At 40.5% G+C, this 20,830-nt stretch overlaps 1 protein-coding gene across 3 annotated transcripts in view; it reads right to left on the reverse strand.

Annotated features, from left to right (window-relative positions):
- Nucleotides 1–12,295, reverse strand: part of RFX3 (regulatory factor X3) — a 351,181-nt gene extending 338,886 nt beyond the window's left edge. For 2 of the 3 annotated variants that reach the window (XM_007525730.2, XM_060199779.1), the window contains exon 1: nucleotides 10,946–12,160. Coding sequence is in view for 1 of the 3 variants with exons in the window: in XM_060199778.1 (XP_060055761.1) it covers nucleotides 9,370–9,391 (22 nt within the window). In the remaining 2 variants the exon portion in view is untranslated. Of the gene's footprint in view, nucleotides 1–9,369; nucleotides 9,561–10,945; nucleotides 12,161–12,204 lie in introns of those variants that run through there. The other variant, XM_060199778.1, reaches the window with a different exon arrangement.
- Nucleotides 12,296–20,830: the final 8,535 nt, after the last annotated feature.

The raw sequence follows: 20,830 nt of genomic DNA on the forward strand, positions 1-20,830 counted from the left end.
AAAACTTCATCACCCAATAAAAAAGCCAAGTCAACAGAATATGCAATACAGTGTATTTGCCAATGGAAACAGTGTGATTTCTAAGAGTATATGCTGAATATCCTTCTCCAGCAACCTCCCTCACTCCCACACCAAACAAGGATATGGAATAAATTAGTAAGAATTTCTAAAATGAATTTGTACAAAGATTCAAATTGAGCTGACTGCTGAGATAGCAATGAGCCAGACTCTACACTTTTTTCCCCCCTTGGGCAACAAGTCTCATGCATACATGATTCCCCCACTCGGGGACATAGCACCAGTTTCCTCCACTGTGATAGTATTCCCATGTTGCACCAGGGCTGAAACCTGGGTCACACAAATGGCAATGCAGGTGCTCAACCCAGTGAGGTATCTCCTCAACCAGATGTAGGGTGTATGTCTGTGTTTGTGTGTGTATACATATATTTTTCTTTTTTCTTTAACGACTGCACCAGGCACCTTTGGTGTTTCAGGCATGAAACTTTGTTGCCTAAACACCTGCAATATTTCCCTCAGATAGTTGTTCTTATGTAAATGTTATAACAGAGACAGAAAGAACATGAGAAAGTAAGAGAGATGCCTGCAGCACTGCTCCATCACTTGTGAGACCCTACCCCCCATAGGTGGGGATCTGAGTCTCAAACCTAAGTTCTCTCATCTAGTAATGTGTAAACTTTACTAAGTGCATCACCACCTTACCTTTCAGATACATTTTTAAGGGTGATATTCACACAAAAATGTACAAACACTACCAAGGATTCAAATCTGAAGATTGGATATTTCTATTAATAAAAATAAGCACTCAAAATTACTTAAAAGCATCAATTCTGATTTTACAAAGCTGATAAGGTGAGATACATCAGAATACATGATTTGTACTGCACTTATAAAAATGCTTCCTTTAAAAAAAATACTTCTGGACTTGGGAGGTAGCTCAGAAGGCAGAGTGCATATGCCTTAGCATGCATCAAGCCCTGAGTTCCATCCCAAGTACCACACAAGAGCATCATGGGTAGAGCCAACAGAACTCCATGAGCATGGGACTGTGCCTTCACATCTACCCCTTCCTCTCTATTCCCATATCAGCTATTCTTACAGAAAAAAAAAAAAAGGAAGAAAAAAATGGCATCAGGAGATGATTCAGTAGCATTAAGCCCTGGATTCACTACCCACCTCTACAAAAATAAATTTTTTCAAATTAAAATGAGAACATGTTAAAAAATTCTGTGGCCAGGCAATATCCAGGTGGCATGTAGGAACCCACAGTCTACCCCATGATGTGGAATCCCTCCACACAGTGCTAGAGGTGAAGCTGAGTCCGGAATCTGCACCCACATATCCCTACAGTTCTCAGAGTCCTATGAACAATGACACAGCAAACAACTCATCAGGAGACACAACCTGGGGATCAACTGATTGGAAAAAGAAAAAAGAAAAAAGAAAATTCACTCTATTAAATACTACCACTGAGCTAAACTTAAAATAAATTCTGCTGGGACCAGCAAGATAACTTACCAGGATAGTGTGTGCCTGCTTTGTCCTGCCCCAGGCCCAGGTTCAATAATCCCCCCCTCCCCCATGGCACTGAAAAGAGTTTTGGTACTGTTAATATACCTTTTCCTATCCCTCTATCTGAAAGAATCAGCTCAGAGTAGTGAAGACCTGGTAACAACAGTAACAACAAAAATTCCTACCCACAACACCATAAAATCTTGATGAATCTATTTGCCAAATTAACAGCACAATAAAATGTTAGGAAAATGCACACTTCTTGATCAAAGGATACACTTTTTCTGGTGCCAGACTAAATAAGAACTTTGACTTGTCCAAACAAAAAAAAAGTGTGTGTGTGTGTGTGTGTGTATCCAGAAAAATAAATTAAAAAGCAAGTTATAACCAGTAGAACATTATAACTAGGTTGGATGACAACAATACTCTTTAGTCCTTTTTTTTTTTTTTTACTAATGACAATACTTTTCAAAGCAGGGTCCCCCAAGTAGCCCAAAGGCTCTCAGAACTAGCCTAGACTCTTTTAACAAGATTGTAGCTCTTTTCAAATCCAGCTGAATAGAATGAAGGGGAGGAAAAGAGCCAAGACTTTAATATCTGGGAAAGAAATGCTGGAAAATGAGGTAAACAAACTTAAATTTTGCTTCTGATGAGAGCTAGCAATAAACCTCCTCCCTGTCCATTTCTCCCAGCCCCCTGCATTGTGGCATTGCTCATCCACACACATCTTGGGAAATTATGTATTGTTTGAAATATCTCATTGGTGAGCAACAGGCAGGAGGCTCCAACTGTCAGACACTTGTCTGGCACACAGACATACAGGAGCTGTCGGCAGGATCTCAAGCTGTGAGACTCAGCTAATTCCAACGTGGGTGAGGAAACCAGGGCACTTGGCTACAGCTCCTTACAGGAGCAATTGAAATGGTGGGATCTTCTGGGTCTGTGGTATAGGTAAGGCCATTATACTAGACATCTTCACTTCTTTGTTAATGCAGTGATGAGTGAGCTTTCAGAAATGAGCTGTCTCTTTCATCCAATTATTTGTATTTCTGTGAGAGAAAGGTATGGAGACTCTTTTTCTGTCTTCGGTCATGTCTACGGTTGCTCCCAGGTATTGTCAGGGGTTGAACCCAGGGCCATGTAGCAAATGCTTTGCTGGTTAAGTCACCCTCCATGCCCTTTTTTGTTGCTCCAACCAGAAGAAACAGGCAAGCCAAAATGTCAGTCTTCATATCCACTGGTAAAGGATACACCACTTCCTAGCTCCATTGTTTTTCCCTTTTTCTGGTAACAATCTTGCCATGGAATCATACACTATTAGTGTTGAAAAGGCCTTAGAAAACACTTATTTTTACTGCCTCATTTTTAGGGATGGAGGAACTGACATTTGGGGAGGTTCAAGTGGTGGCCTAAGGTTTTTGTGTTAGTGGCAGGAGTACTAGAACAGAGCCTTTGTTTTCTATTTATTGGCACTTTAGGAGACCTCAATTTTTTAGCCCAGTCACACTCTTTCTCCTCCCACATCACCTCTTAATATATCTGTTTGTCCTCACCAACAGCCTACTTTTGTTTTCGGGCCAGTCGCCAAAATTTTAGTTTTCCTGGACTTAACTCCTGCTATGCTTACCCATTTCTTGCCTACATAGGGAAAACCAGGAACCTCTAAGGGTTGTGAGTACAAGAAACTTAGGCAAGCAGTATTGACTTGGTATTTCAGTTTATAATAAAAGTAGTCAAAAAAAAAAAAAAGCTAAGAGGCAGCAGTGAGGAGGTATATATGACAACACAGTATTTTTTGGACTAGAGATTTAACCTGAAATGTTTAGCCAGAGGCCAGTATACAGCAAGATCAGGAAGTGAACCTTCTAAACAAATCAGGTTCTAGTCACATCACTAGTGGAGGGAGCAAGGCTATGTTGTTGTACAAAAGGTCAGTAAGATAGAATTTAAAGAAACTAACAGCTGATTAAAATTGGTAATGTATAACTTTACCATCTAAGTCACATTCCCTAGCCTTTTCCAAAAGTTTATTTGAAAATGTTCCAAACTTACTGAAGAAAGGAAGCAGGAGAGATGACTGGGCTAAAAGTCATCCTACTTTTTGTGTTGGGACTAATTACCAATAAAAATAATGGAAAGAGAACCATGTAATTAAACACTTAACAAGAGTGGGAGACTAGGAGAGTAAAATAAAGGAAGCAGATGAAAAGCCTATACAACAATACTAAAAAATAAAATAAATAACAGAATCAGATGAATTTTTCAATTGAAATGTGTAAGTAATCTTTTTAAAGATTGGGAATACTTAAATGCTTTTAAAAGAGAGAAAAAAATCATTCTGCATCAAATGCTTAGGAAAGCTTAGCATCTAATGCTTAGGAAAAAAAATGGAAATGTTAACAAATTACTGAATAACAACTTTACATACAGCAACCAACTAAACCTACAAAATGTTTCAACATTCAAAGAAAGGGAACCAAAGATGACAATTGCCTCTGTAATGTCCTACTATTTGCTGTACTAGATAGCATTCCTGTATTACACTGGGATTAACTAATTACTCTAAAATTATTGACGCAGGTATACAAGTAGTGACCATACACATTTTTCTATTGTTAGCAAAATTCGAATCATACATTGTAAAATTTTGGATTCTTGATGAACACTTTTTTTTTTTTTTTTAAACCAGAGCACTGCTCAGCTCTGGCTTATGGTGGTACCGGGGAATTGAACCTGGGACTTTGGAGCCTCAGCCATAGGCATGAGAGTCTTTGCATAACCATTATGCTATCTAACCTCCGCCCGATGAACAATTTTTGATACATCTGACTACACTATTGTCATCATTACATACTAATGATTGCATGCTGCATAAAATTTATCAAAATGACTCAAATGAACTTATGCATAACAGATACAAAAAAGGAAACTGTAAATTGGACAATGAAATGGACAATGGGAAGTACAAGAGTTTATTAAATGTTGCATCATTAGTTCTCAGTCTAAGATCTCTGGTTCAGGAGAGCTATCCAGGTGCATTAAAAGGAATCCATTATAAAACTACAGAGTAATACTGAAATTTAACTTTGGACTAGCATCCTACTAATTTGGTATAAGAAGTTTGGCTATCAAAAAATAGTTGTGCGAATTTGTGGTTGACAGATTCATGGCTTTATTATTATTATTTTATTTTCAATCAGCTCTGGTTTATGGTGGGGGGGTGCTGAACCTGGGACTTAGGAGACTCCTGTGTGAGATTCTCTTTGCATAACTAATGTTATCTACCCTCTCCAGCTTTGCTTCATTTTTAAAAGAAGGGAAAAAGAGTAAATTTTCCCCCACTAGGGCTCTGCTGAGGCTTCAGACCTATGTGATTCCACTGCTTCCTACAAATTCTGTGTTCTCCACCCCCCTACCCACCCCCCACCTCAACCCCCAGAAGCAGGGAAAGAGACAAGAGTGGTAGAGAGGCAGAGAGGAAATCCACCACAGCACCACTCCAGTTTGGACATTCCCCCTTGGGTGGTATGCCCATGTAGTGGCCAGGGCTCAGACCCAGGTTCTCACACATGGTAAAGAGTTTGCTCTACTGAGTTCCTATCCCCACCCACCTTTAATGAATGTAGATTAATGATCAAAGTCTTTCAAAACTGAGGTCGCACTGGGATGGTGAAGTACAAAATGACTAGAATAGGTCTCATGTCAGTGTTGCCTAATAAGAACCAACATGTCCTAAATATGTATTCTATGGCAAATGTGGTGCAAAGTACATTATATGAATTATCTTCTCATAAAACAAGGCAGCTAAAGTAGGACCTTTTTTGAGGTTAAAAAAACAAACAACAACAACAAAAAAAAAACCTGAGGCTAAGTAAACATACATAACTTGTCCAAAGTCATATACTTATCTGAAATCTGACTTGAAAATCAGTATACTTAACCAATACTAATTCCATTAATTAAAGAACAAAAAAAGCTGATACTCCAGTATACCTCAATTTTTAACTAATTTGCTTTCATGAAATGCATCTTATACTTTGACATGAAATATACAACTTCAAATATAAAGGATTAAAGCAATACAGCTTGTCATATAATAAACTTTTAAAATCTTGGTGGCATAAAGTAATTGGCAAGTTGCAAGACCATGACTGTAAAAGTGGAATGATAGTATAGATAAATCCACTACCTGGAGAAAAAAGTATATGTATGTAGCGTCTTTCACATTTCCTGGAGTTAAAATACTACCAGTTTCAATATTTTGTATTTTAGTGATTTTACTGTTATAGAAAGTCAGTGACTTAGTCCAAAAGACTGGTATTCTCCTAAAAAGCTAAGTGAACAAACATTTGGGTGTAGATGATCACTAGAAGATCTGACACAGAGTAAGTAAAACAATATCTAAAAATTCAGGTAATTAAACCAAATTGGTCTAACAAAAGTACCTCAATAGCACAAAACAGTAACTAAATTCTCTAGACAATTTTTAATAATTGCTGATTTAATTAACCTGATTACCATTTATAGTTTTGGTGTAGCTTTCTTAAAGGATTCTGCCATAAAAAGTTTATCACTAATTATGCCATAAAAGTTCTAAGAAAATACAAAATGTTAATCTGGACTAATGCCAAATGCACAAAATAGGAAGCCATTCTGCCAAAATAGAATGGTTTTCAAATATAGCTAGTTTTTAAGAGATTAAAATAGGTATATGATTATAGGACTAAACATGTAGATAGTCAATGCATATGCTGACTTTCAGACTATTCCAAAGATATCAATCTTGATACTGTGTCATGTTCTACTAACATGTTTTAGTACAGAGAGAGACAGACGGTGATATAAAACTGCCAATTTGAATACTTTATTAAATTTAAATTCCATAGAATTAGAGCTATTATATGATTGAATGCATATATAATTAAAATTTCTTCTTTTAAATAAAAGTTCTCATCAGTTCACATTCTTAGTGATGATAATCTCATGTTGCAAACAAGCACAGCACCCTCTGGTGCATTTGTTGCAAGATGTGTAAAATTTCCACTAGAAGGAAAAGGATAAAATCAGTGAAAAGATAAACCTTAGAAATCAATAGGCTGATACACTTTTCTTTTCTCCAGCATGTTGTCTTTAAACATTAATGCTTAAAACCCATTTTTATTAAAGAGAGCACACACAAAAAAAGTTTAAAGTAACAAGTAAACCAGAAAAATGTTTTGGCTTGAAAACACAATAATGAACAACGGAAAAAAATCAATTTCAATTTTTTTTTTCAATTTCAATTTTTAATATAAATTAAAGTAATGCTATCCAAAATAAATCTTTAAGTATGGGATGGCAAATATCAACTTGTTATACTAACCAAACTTCACCAAATAAAGATCTTGATTAGAATAGTTTGAAACTTTTACCAAAAAAAAAAAAATCTCTTCCTAAGAAAAAAATTAACTCTAAAAGCTTATTTTACTACAGACAAAAGCAAAGGATACCACCTGCTTTAGACAACCCCTTTGTGAAAGACTGGAAGTCCCAGCACAATGCACTAGAAATAAAAGTGACACCTGTTTAAAGCAGCCATCTGTCCCTAATAAGTTAGACATAGCTAAATCCATTTAATCTTGGATTTCCAAAATATGGGAACACTATGCACCTGTGAACAGAGATGAATTTAAAAGCGATTTTGTTGTAGTTGCTTTTTTTTTTTTAATATAGCAGAGTTAAAAGCAAGCAGTTGCATTATCAAAACTGAGTGCTTACTTAAGTGCCTACAAGTAGATTATTCCCTCTTATTCTCAGCATTAAAAAAAAAAAACAGAATGAAATAATTAGCAGAATTCTTAACTTTCTTTTAGATTTCTCTACAATTGAAAAGTTTACTCCTTTCGTACTCTCTTATAACATATTCTATAAATACCAAGAACAAAGTAACATTCCTATTAACTGTTCAGTAAAGTTGCTTTTTTAAAAACTCTTCCCACACACTTGATACTAAATCCACGTTTTAAGCACACTCACGCTTTAATATTTGCAAAGCAAAATCATTATACTCTACCTAGTAATTTGCTCAGTTGGAAGTTGAGAGGAAAGCAAATATAATATCAACTTTCTCAAGAATAATGAAACATGTTACCAAAAGTAACACGTATCAGCATTTAAATAATATTGAATCTGATGTGCAATCCTTTTACTTTTAACTGCTCATTTTCAATGGTTAAAAAAAATCACATTAACTTTGTTTAGTTTAAAATAACTTGAGATTAAAGTACATCAAACATAAACTGTAAACCTGTTATTTGAGTAAATACTTAAGTATGTAGATACTTAAAAACTTAAAAATACTTAAAAACTTTTTTAATACAGGGGAATAATAATTTTAATTAAGCATAACTACCCCACATAATAAAAAAAACTGTAAATGATGCATTTGGAATGAATTTTGGATGTGTTAAGAATCATATATATATAGATACACACACACATATATATATATATACATATATATATATATATATCACAAGACTAACCATTTAATACAATTCAAAATTTAAAAATCCTAAAAGACGGAGACAGGCATTATGATATACAACGAATCATAGATATCCATCCACTCAATACAAGTTTCAAGCGACTCCTATTTAAAAGTTTTAAAGTGTAGTCATTTTCAGATCTTTATTAGTCTAGAAACTGAGACTAAAGGACAATATTAATACTTAAATGCTAACTATCCTTTCATCAAAGTTTTAAAAGTATCATTTCTTAGTATTTCTGGCAATTATTAACTTAATTCATATGAATAATGTTGATCAAAGAATAAGATCATAGCAAATTTTATAGCATGTGTGCTCTTAAATGGATAAGTAATTTAATATCTGTTCTCAAATCAACTTGTGAACAAAATACAAATTATAGAAAGCCTGAGGTAGTTGTCATGAGTGAGATGTCTCAAAAAAGTTCTTAGCTACTGTAAGTGAAAATATCAAATCATGGCATTATAGCATACAATCTACTTGACTGAAAGCCTGTTAGGTAAATAGCATATATCTCAAACTCTCTTAAGTCAGCAAACTCTTATTAACATCACATAAAGTTTATAGGACCCAGGAACGTCACCATCCAAAAGTGTTCATGCATTTGACACTCATCTGAACAGAAAAAAAAAAATACAAGTTAGTATTAGAGATTGGCATGGAACCCAGGTTGGGATAGAAGTATATGAACATAAAGACATTTGAATGCCCTGAAAAGACATCAGGATGAAATGTCATCCCCATTTAAAATAGCAATCACAAAGAAATTATTTGAAGGAGGGACAGCTGAAAGAGGCAAAGTTTTTAAACTCCAACTCTTATTTCACAAAACGTGAGCCTTAATAGCATTACAACTACCCAACCTACTCATGACAACTTCCAGCATAATTAATACTGTTGCATTATCCAAATTGCTCTTCAGCTAAATGAATATATATTTGCTGCGAGAAAGATCACTGAAGTACTTTAAAATTCCAGACTGGAAACTTGAATATGTGCAATCACTGCAGTGTGTTATTATTTTGTTTTCACTATTAAAAAGTCTCTACTGATAACCTACCATCTAAGTATTAAGGTGAAAATGAATGAACACATCTAAATAATCTGTAAAATTGGATTACCCTCAAGCCATGAGTCCTACTTGAGAACAGGTAAGTCTTCACGTAAACAAAGGAGATTTTTTTTTTAGAATAAAAGGAAAAAGTTCTCTCTCCGCAGGTTTAAGCCACTGCCCAAAGAAAACAAAAAAGTAAAAAGAAAGCACAGACAATCCTGGATCTTAATAACCACAAAGAAAGTGAAATATACACACGTTTCAAGTTGAGAAGCCTCATACATTCTTTATGAACAATTTGACTTCAATTTCAACTCTCACAGGTAAAAGCAACACAGAAGGAGAAGGTGAAGAAGGGGAGGGAAAAAAACTCTTTGGAGTGCCACAACTGTCACAGATAACTGCAAGCTGAGTTATTTCTGAAGCTGTCCTGGGTCCTTTCCGCAAGCCTGTTTATCACATGCAAAAAAAAGTCTCTCAACCACCACAATGGAAATTGCTAAGTCTCCATGGGGAGCAGGGGAGGAGGGTGAGAAGGTGGTGCATCCCCTGGAGATGGAACCTCACAGCCAGCCCTCCCAGCCCCAGGCAGGAGAAAGCACTGACAGTAACTACTGACCCAAGTATCTGAGAGGCATCCGGTGCAAATCACCAGCACAGGCGTGCTCACACAAACACAGAGACATACTCCCAGTGAGGAGGGAGGGAGAAAGGGAGGGAGGAGGGAGAGAGAAAGACTGAGACTTAAAAAAAAAAAAATCTCTCCCCTGGTGCAAAAGAGACAGCCCAGTTTCCAGAAGCTTAGTCTGTATGTGTGTGCAAGGGTGCAAGGGGGGTGTGGAGAGACAGAGGGAAGAGTGAGTGCTGAATGGCTCTAAGACTGTTTTGCAGCACAAAGAAAACAACAGTTTTAAAAAAAGAAAAATGAGAGTAGAGGAAGTGAAAGAAAAAAAGAAAAAGGAAAAAAAAAAAAAAAAAGACGCCCGTGCAGGCTGCTGGTGGTTGGAGAAGAGCAGCCCGCGGGGCACCCCGCAAAGGAGAAAAAAATGTTGGGGGGGGACCCGGACCTAGGGGGAGAGGCGGTTGGGAAAAGTTCACCCGCGATAGGAGGATGAGGGGAGAAGGAAACCTGCAACCAGGCCCCCAAGTGAACAGCAACATCATCATCAACAACAGAACACCACCTCTTGGGGGGACCCCCAAACACACACACAAACACACGTACTACCCCCCTTCGGCACACCGTTGTCTATTTAGGGGTTGCTTTTTTTCCCCCTCGAGAAGCAGGACAACAAGCAGCTTTGGGAGAGAAGGAAATAAAAAAAAAAAAAAAAAGATTTAGAAATAAAAATCCAAAGAGCTGGGGTGGGGTGGGGTGGGGGGAGGCCGCCGCTTCACCTGACCCCCCTCCAGCCCGCTCCCGCGCCGAGCGCAGCGCAGGCAGAGCCCCGCCATCCGCAGCGCGCGAGCCGGCTCCCTCTCCGCGCGGGCGCCTCGCAGCCCCGGGCTCCCGCTCCCTCCGCGGCGCGCGGGGCCGAGGGCCGGGCGGCGGGCGCCCACACCCCCGGCCCCGCGGCGGTCGGCGCGCTCGGTCGCGCTCGGAGGCGGCGCTCGCTCCATTGTAAACAAGCCCGGGGGAGCGAGCCCCTCGGCGGCGGCGGCGGCGCGGCAGCCCGGGGTCGGGAGGGAGCCCCCCGCACAGCCACACGGGGCTCGCACCCACCGCGGACACACACGCACACACACACGCACACACACACACACACACGCGCGCGCACACGGACACCCGCGTCCACACGCAGCCACACACATGTAGAGAGCGAAGCATATTCACCTTGGCTGTGGATTATTGTGGTGTTGTTGGTGGGTGATGGAGATGGTGGTGGTGGGGAGGAGGAGGAGGAAGAGGAGGAGGAGGAGAGGAGTAGTTGTTGTTGATGGGTAACAGTCGCCAGGACTACGGTGACTATGGCGCTTGATTCACAAGGCAACGGTTGCTATAACTCACAAAAGAGAGAGAGAGGGAGCGAGAGAGAGGGAGTGAGAGGGAGAGGGAGACACTCGCAACGGGGAGGGCTGGGGGAGGGAAGAGGGGAGGAGGCGGGCCCAGCCGGCCGCCGGAAGGGGCGGGGCCATGCGATGAGTGACAGCAACGAGCCCGGCAGGGGGCTGAAGGAGCCGGGTTTGTGGCTGTACGACCCCCCACGCGCCTAGGCTGGGCTCGCGGAGCTGCCCTGAGGTCGCGCGAGAGGCCGCGAGGCCAGTCGCCGCTCCTCCGCAGCGAACGCCGCGAAGAGGGCAGCTTTAGGGGGCGCAGTGCGAAGGGGACCCTCCGTGGGGATACAAAGGCACCTGGTTGCCTTCATAGGCACCCCAGGGTCACAGTTGACCCGTCGGAGGGAGTTCTCGGGAGCACTTTGTGGGAAGACACGCAGGAGCGAAGAATCCACTTTGAAGTATGCCCTGTGTCCTCAGCCTCGTTTAATACATCACTTCCGGGGTGGGGCGGTAGGAGAGTCCCGGATGTGCCGGAGTGCTTTTATTTATTTATTTTCCCCTCTCTAGCTCTTCCTTTTTTTTTTTTCCTTCTCTCCTCTCCCGCACTTTGTCGTTGCTGTGTTGCCAGCGGCGTTTCCACTCGCATCTGCCTTATGCGATGCCTTATCGCGGGAGCCCGGGCGCTTCCGGAACCCCGGGCCCGTGCCGGGCGGGAAGGTCCCTCCGGGCTTCAGCGCCCGCTGCCCGCGCGCCTCCCGCCAAGGCCGGGACAGAGGAACGCGGCGGCCTCCCTGCGCCGCCATCTTAGAGAGGCCGGGCGGGCGGCAGGCGCGCGGGGCTGCAGGACGGCGCCGACTCAGCCCTCGCTCTCCGGCGCCAGGGCTCGCTCGCCGTTCCGTCCCGACGGGGCGGGGAGGAGGTGCTAACGAGCAGACAGAAACCGCCCTCCCTGAGGACGCACCCACCGCCCTGGGCGTGGAGGGGCGGGGTGACTGCCCGGCCCGCGATGGTGCCCACTGGCGTCCTCATTCCCCGCTCCCTCCGGCGGCCCTCGCCCGGTGCGCCCGCGCCCTCGCCCTCGCCCCCGGCCGTTACCTGCCTGGCTCGCCCGGCCCGGGCTTCTAGCTGAACGTCTCGCTGTTCCCGACTGTGCAGAGAGAGAGGAATGGCTCCCCTCCGCGAGCACCCATGGGTGCCGCTCAGCCTCGAATGACGCGCGGTACAAACACTTGTCCGGTTCTCTGCAGAAGGAGTCCTGCAGGCACATGCCCAAGGCCCCCCAAACCTCCAGCAAGCAGCTAAGCTGCTTATCCGAGACAATAACATCAGTCTCGGCACTCGGTGGTCCTCCTGTGGCTTGGTTTTTTTGTTATTACTTTTGTTCGGTGTTTTGTTTTTTTTTTTTTTTTTGCACCTGCAGAAAGAAAGAGATGTGGGCCCTATGCAAACTCACATTTACTAAAATAACAACGGCGACCATGGCTGAGCTTTGACACTGCCCCAGACAGCATTTCCCACGCGGGAGTTCACGTAGCTCCCACCAACACCACTGTCAGCTGCGAGGCGTTCATTTTAGGGGAAACAGTCTTGAAAAGCCTGTGGCTTTATCTTAAGGTTCTGTGTCATGGGGCAGAGTGTTTGGGAAACCGACTAACTTCTACATTTAAAGAAAGAAATGTTGCTGCCTTAAGTGATGAATTACATTAGGTAATACACTGCAAAAAGAAACAAAGGTGAGTGTCCTGCAAAAAGCTGCAAGGTCTTTGACCCGCTTTAGCAGTAGATGCTTGCCTGTGACAAATGGCAGTGTGGTGACCAAACAACAGTTAGAACCTTAAGCTTTGGAATAATAATTTCTGGCATATACATGAAAATAAGGGACCGCCTTCCAGCTGTAAAAAGTTGGGTGGTCATTGAATATTCATTTTATCGCATTTACAGATCAAGTTCTCTCTTCCTGCAATGGTGCGAGAACTGTTTGCTCTGAATAGCTTTGCTTTTTTAGTTCCATTGTCTGTTAAGAGTTTGCCTGTCCCTTCCCTCACTGTCAGCTGTTGCTTCTTCCTGCTGTCAGAGAACCGAGTTCTCTTTCCACCCTGCTCACACACTGCAAGCAAGAAAGACACAGAATGAAGTTTGTGCGGAATTGTGTCTCAAGAGTAGCAATAGTTACTTTGAGGAACTCTCCCTTAAAAAAATAAAATAACTTTATGTCAAAATGTAATGCCAGATTTAAGATGCTTAGGCACATTTTTTTAACCTACTTTCTGACTCAGCCCCTTCCTGAGTTAGGAATAGGTAAGTACACTTCCTTAAGTGGGTTCTTTAAAATTAAGATTGAATGGGGGGAGGCGGGGGGTGCGCTGTGGACATGGTGGCGTACTGAGTTAAGCTCACAGGACACTAAGCGCAAGGACCAGCCCAAGAATCCCAGTTCGAGCCCCGGGCTCCCCACTTTCAGGGGGTTGCTTTACAAGAGGTAAAGCAGGTCTGCAGGTGTCTGTCTCCCTCTCTGCCCTCCCTTCCTCTCTCGATTTCTCTCTGTCCTATCCAACAATAACTGCAGGAACAACAACAAAAGCAGTAAATTCTTAGTGCAGACACAGAGGTCCCAGCATAACCCTGGAGGAAAAAAACAAAAAAAAACCAGAATGGGCTGGCAAAACAGCTCACTTGGCTAGTGTGCTGCTTTGCTATGTGTAAAACCCAAGTAGTTTTGGTGTTGCAGCCTCTGCTGATCCCTTTGTAAGAGATTTTAAAATTTAATGTACCTGTGGCCGGTTATTGCTGTGTAGTGAATGCTTTTATAAAGCCGAGTTAAAATCCATTTGTAATTTCTTGAGTGCCTGAGTAAATAGCATAGTAGTTATGCAAAAGACTTGTACGCCTGCTGCTCCCAGGTCTCAGGTTCAATCCCCAGCACCAACATAAGCCAAAGCTGAGCAGGGCTCTGGTAAAAAATACATTGAGGTCTCGTGGTGACGCACCTGATTATGAGGTACCCCTGTAGGGGGGAAAGCGTCACACAGTGGTGAAGCAGTGCTGCAGGTGTCTCTCTGTCTCTATATCCCCCTTCCTCTCTATTTCTGGCTCTATCAAATAAAACCAATAAATTTTTTTAAAAAATTGCTCATGTGATGTGCAACCTAGAATATCAATACATGTGTGAGATGTATGGTTTCATCACAACGAGTATTTATTGGCTATTCATAATATTCAGTGTCCTGGGGAGTTAGAGTTCTGGATTCATGATTGCCTTTAATTTGAAATTCTGAGAATATGTAGTTATCTAGAATGATAGGTTGTACTGTTATGTGGAAAACTGGTAGATATTATGCATGTACAAACTATTGTACTTACTGACAAGTCTAAAACATTAATCCCCCAACAAAAAAATTTAAAAAAAAAAAAGAAATTTGCTTCTTACGGAATGAGACAGATGACTGTGTGTGTGTGTAAATCTGATGTACTTAAGTACTGGGGACCCAATGAATTATGAAATTCATATAGAAGATATTACATATCAATCTATTTTTACAATAACACTGAGCAGCTTTGTTTCCGAAAGTCTCTTATTGATTAGAAAAAAAAGTGTTATACTTTTGTTTATTCAAAAGCACTAATGTCAGGGTCCCAGATGAGGGGGAAAATGATAGCACATAATAGAGACCAAAGTAGTTCAAATCTATGTGATTTTCCATTAGAGTCTTGAACAACTCGACTCTATCCACCCCAACCAATGTATTTTTTGGCTTTGAAAACACTGCATTATTTTCAGTAGAGTTTTTTTTTTAATTATATTGTTTTCAAATTATACAAAATCAAACCATTTCGTCCACAGTCCCAAAGTAAATCCATTCTTACATTTAACCTGCAATTTTATTTTACCACAGCACAGAAAATTAATAGAACCATGAGTTGACTATCCTTCCTCAAGACTAAACTATCTTATATAGATATATGCAGCTTCTCTTCAATTAATGCAGTATGTCAGATACAATATCTGCACCACCAGAGCCAAATTACTAAAAGGAAACCAAATGTCTATCAGTAGGAAGATGGAAAAATAAACTGTAACCAATAAGGTCTTAGAGGTTACACAGGATTTGGTGCTAGATGTAATATATATATATGGGCCCTGGATTGGGTGGATGGAGGTAAATAGTTCTATCCACAGAATATTTTCAAGAATAGGAGCTACTCTCTGCCCTAATCCAACTCTCTAGCCCTTTTCTCTACTCTGACATCATTCTCTCAGAGAATGTTTTTAATCCATCTTCATGCTATCAAACTCAAGCAAAAACTACCATAGTCATGGGCCCCTATAAATATACCTAAAATGGACATCCAAGCTTTCTTCCAGCCTAAGATACCTAATCTCATCTGCTCTGTTCCTAGCATTTGGTTCCCGCTCAATAACCATTTTGTCTTGCTTTATGTCCTGCCATCTTCCAGACACCACATTGCAGATGCTACCATGATTCCGCTCTGACTTCTCTGGGCAGATGACCTCACCAATGTGTCCTGGAGCTTATCTCTCCAGAGCCCTACCCCACCCACTAGGGAAAGATAGAAACAGGCTGGGTTATGGATCAACCTGCCAATGCCCAAATCTAGTGGAGAAGCAATTACAGAAGCCAGAACTCCTACCTTCTGCACCCCAAAAACAACTGATCCATATTCCCAGTGGGGGAGAAGTGATAGGAGGAAGAAGATAAGAGGAGTCAACTCCAGCTCCATCAGATCCCAAAGGAGAGAGGATGAAAAGGAGGGAGATATTTGGATGTAGTAATAGGGTTATGTGTGGCTTGGAGGGGAAGAGAGGATTGGACGTAGAAGAAAAGGGGGCAATTATGGACAAATGTAGACAGCTGTAGAGATGACAGTTAACTCATGTCTGCAACCCTTGGAGAACCGCAGTGGCTTGTGATGGAGGGACTTGAGATTCAGAACTCTGGTGGTGGGAATGGTGTGGGATTATACCTCTGTTGACATATAATTTTGTAAATCAATGTTGAATCACTAATAAAATTTAAAAAAATCAATGGTCATACCTTTATATGAAGGAATACTATTGAGTAATTTATCATTTTTAGTTTTTTTAGTTTAGATTCCAATGTATAGGTCCATACTCACCACCAAAGTACTGTATCCACACCTTCCCACCTCCCAAAGATAACCAACATAGTTTATTAATTTAAAGAAGCTGACTGGCTCCAGGCGGTAGAGCAACTGGTTAAGTGCACATGGCGCAAAGCAAAGGGACCCCTGTTAGTTCCTGGTTCCCCACCTGCAGGGGGAATCCTTTCACAGGTCTGCAGGTGTTTGTCTTTCTCTCCCCCTCTCTGTCTTCCCTTCCTCTCTTAATTTCTCTCTGTCCTATCCAACAACAACAACAACAATGACAACAATAATAAACACAACAATGATAAACAAAGGCAACAAAAGGGGAAAAATGGACTCCAGGAGCAGTGGATTCATATTATAGGCACTGAGCCCAGCAATCACCCTGGAGGTGCAAAAAAAAAAAAAAAAAAACTGACTTACGGCACATATAACCCTTTGTGTGAATCTCCTAAGCATTATATGCCACAAATGAAACCAAGTACAAAAAAATGTATATGCCTTATTAATTTATTTTATATAAAGTCCAAAGACAGAAAAAACTAATTTGTCCAGCCTGGTAGCACTGGGTACATGTGGCAATTAAAGTCTAATTTATGGGGCTGATGATGGCACACTTGGTTGACCTGAGCTCACATACTACTATGTTCAGGTTCAAAGCCCCTGTCCCCACCTGCTGGGGTTTGGGAGGGGTAGAGAGAAAGCTTCATGAGTAGTGAAGCAATACTGCAGATGTCTCTCTTTCTCTCTCCTCCATTGCCCCTTCCATCTCAGTTTCTCTCTGTCTCTATCCAGTTTATGAATAAATAAAATATTTAGCATCTAATTATTAGTTTTATAAAGTTGAATTAAATTTTAATTTTAGTCCTACAGTTGTACACAAAGGACATTTCTTTAATTGCATAATTTCTATTAGAAAATGTTCTAGACCTTATTTTAGCATTTGCATGTGTGTTTACAGTTGGCAACACTGTAAATCAAGCAATTTATATTGTACTTCAATAATACAGACCCCCCAAACTCCAAAAATCACTCATGGAAGTATTTATTGTTGCATTATGTAGCTCATTAACTAACTTCCCCTTAGTATTTACTGAGAAAATACTAAGGCCATTATAGGAAAAAAAAATGATTAATGATAAGAAGTAAAAATGTCTGTGTCTATTTTTCAAATGTTTGCTGATATAACCATATAGTGGACAATGTTTATCTGATACTCATTTAAATGAGTTCTGCCACTTTAAAATCCTGAGCACATCTAGAATCCAAGGGATTTATGTTGAAGAACTTACAATGAATTCTAGTTATTGTGAAACTTTTCCCATTTTGAAAATGCCATGCATAAAAATGGTAGAGATCATATAATTTCCTTACAAAGTAACAGTAGTATTTGAGGGGTTTGGGACATTTACTCCATGATCAGGTTGAAAGTCATACAAACTCTAGTAAATTCAAAGCTTTTGGAAATAAAAGAAAAAGTTTATAAATCAAGGGTTAAAAGGTATGAATAATCTCCATTTTAAGGTTATAATTTACACTGATTTTCATAGATAAAGCACTATGTGAATTGAGTCAAAATATAAAATATTTGTATACAGCTTTTGTGAACCTAGGAAATTTTTGTTGGAGTAAATACTTATATTGCCTGGGAAGTGACTGAGTGATTAGTATATCAAGCTTGCAGGCATAAAGTTCTAAGTTTGATCCCTACCAAGGCATATCATAGTGATGTTCTGGTTCCCTCTCCCTTTTTCTCTTTCTCCCCCTCTCCCTCTCTTACAAATAGGTTAAAAAACACTTGTTTCTTAAAAAAATATATAGATACATGCATCAGCACATCTCAAGAACTTTGGAAATGCAAAGTTAAATGTTACAAGTATTAGAGATAAATTATTATAGTGTAATCAACAATGTCAACAATATATCCTGGAAAGTATTTTAGTTTTACTCAATTATATGAAACTACCAAGATGTGATTTTTTTTAAATCCAAATTTTCCACTAAAAAAATTCTTTAAATTGTCTAGCAAAAAAAAATTCTTTAAATTGATCCCCTTTCTTATGTTAATATAATGCACAGTCAGGGGTGGGGAGGTAGCACCTCTAAATGAGGGACCAGGTGGTGACACATCTGGTTGAGCACATGTTACAAAAAAGCACCTCTAGTTGCTGTAGGGTTATTAATCCTATCTTAAGTGTACTGTAAGTATGTTCCCACTGGAACATAATATCCCATTCACCCTCCTAATATCAATATCACAACAGGATGAAAAGCCTAGATTTATTTTTAATGCTTCAACTCTTATAGCACATTCACTTTAATAAATATTTTAGCAATAATAATTCAGCCACTAAGAAAAATAAAACTCTCTGATTTCACTTTTTTTTTTTCTTTCCATGTATTTGACAGGACAGAGAGAAATTGAGAGAGGTGTGGGAGATAGAGAGGGAGAGAGAAAGAGTAGGCACTTGCAAACCTGCTTTCACTGCTCCTGAAATACCCCCCAACTCCTGCTGGTGGGGAGTCAGGAATCAAACCTGAGTCCTTGCACATAGTAATGTGTGAAGTCAAACTGTTCTGCCATCACCTGACCCTTGATTAAAATTTTATAAATTGCATCTTGATATTTTTGTCTGTTTTGCTCATTTACAGGTTTTTTTTTTCCAGGGGCTGGAACACACACACACACACACACACTGTACAGCAGAGTGTTTAAAACACTTGCCTCTAGATAGTGTTTAAAACTTTATCTAGGGAGTCAGGCAGTAGTGCAGTGGGTTAAGGGCACATGGTGTGAAGCGCAAGGACCAGTGTAAGTATCCTGGTTTGAGCCCCTGGCTCCCCACCTGCAGGGGAGTTGCTTCACAAGAGTTGAAGCAGGTCTGTAGGTGTCTTTTTCTCTCCCTCTCTGTCTTCCCCTCCTCTCTCCATTTCTCTCTGTCCTATCCAACAACAAGGACAACAACAACAGCAATGATTCTTCTTCTTCTTCTTCTTCTTCTTCTTCTTTTTTTTTTCTTTTCTTCTCAAAATTGGATGGCTGCATTTCAGAAACCTTGGGAACTGGAGACAGTGTGGGAGGTAGGGGGAGGTGAGATGTCTCAGTCTGAACCATGAGCACACATGTGAGAGGGAGGAAAGAAGAGCTTCTTCTCAAGCTCTGGGCATCTTGCATGTTTGCCTTTTATTTTCAGTGTTGACACCACTTAGACTGTTTTAAGTAATCCTCCTCCCCTCAAACAGCTGATTGTTGGTATGTAGCCCACTCTGTAGAGTCCAGTGTATTTTAGACTCCATCTTCTGAGCCCAGTGTACGTCTTCTCATGCAAAGACCTTATAAATGGATTTCAGATGAATGTGATTAGTAAGTTACAAGTTACAGCACTTCACTGTTACTCCGATAGGGTTTTTTTTTTTTTCTTTTTCAGGATGTGGTGTAAATAAAGAAATGTAAGAAGTTCTGTTGTATAACTACCTTAGTTATAGTTTTTAAACATTAAAATTGTGAACTGAAAAAAAAAAAACCAACAAGGGCAACAAAAGGGAAAATAAAAAATAAATATAAATTTTTTTTTAAAAAAAACTTTATCTAGTACTTTTTTCCATAAAAGAGTTGAATGTCATGTTTAAACTTTTCCTACATCTGGCTTACTATGAAAGTACTGATTAAAACTTGGTTTTTCAAAGAAGTGGTTGAAGAAAGACTAAGAGTCAAATACAACAGAGATGGGAAAGGAAAATGTACAAAGAAAGGACCTTTGGAATGTCTTGAGCAATTCAAATGCCATTGGCAAACTTGATGAAAATAGTTTCATTAATTCAGACTGGGTGGTGGGACACCTGATAGAGCACATGTGTTATAATGCACAAGGAACCAGGTTCAAGACCACCTCCATGAGGGAGCCTTCACAAGCAGTGAAGCAAATGTTCTCTCTCCCTCTCCCTCTCCCTCTCCCTCTCCCTCTCCCTCTCCCTCTCCCTCTCCCTCTCCCTCTCCCTCTCCCTCACTCTCTCCTTCTCCCTCTCCCTCTCCCTTTTCCTTTCCCCCTCCCTCCCTACTCTTTTGTTTCCAGGGTTATCACTAGGGCTCAATGCCTGTACTACAAATTCAGTGCTCCTGCAGGCCATTCGCTCCCTCTCCCCCCCCACCCCCATTTTATTGGATAGAACAGAGAGAAATTGAGAGGGGTGGGAGAGATAGACAAGGAGAGAGAAAGACACCTGCAGATCCTCTTCACCACTTTGAAGCTACACCCCTACAAATGGGAAGCTGGAGGTTTAAACTGGGATTCTTGTGCAAGTCCTTGAGCTTCTTAACTATGTGCACTTAATCCGGTGCCACCACCAGGTCCCTGTAGCTTCCTATCTATCTATCTATCTATCTATCTATCTATCTATCTATCTATCTATCTACTTACCTACCTACCTATCTCTCCATTCTGTCTCCATTTCTCTCTGTAAATAATAAAAAAACCCTCTTCAAACAGTTTCATTAATATAAAGTGGATAGAAGTCACACTGAAAAGGGAGAATACTATTGCTCCCTCTCCTCATGCTTCTACATCATTTCTTTCAGGTCTTTGTTATCTTCTTGATG

The sequence above is a fragment of the Erinaceus europaeus genome, chromosome 10, assembly GCF_950295315.1.
Source record: "Erinaceus europaeus chromosome 10, mEriEur2.1, whole genome shotgun sequence".
NCBI classification, from domain to species: Eukaryota; Metazoa; Chordata; class Mammalia; order Eulipotyphla; family Erinaceidae; genus Erinaceus; species Erinaceus europaeus.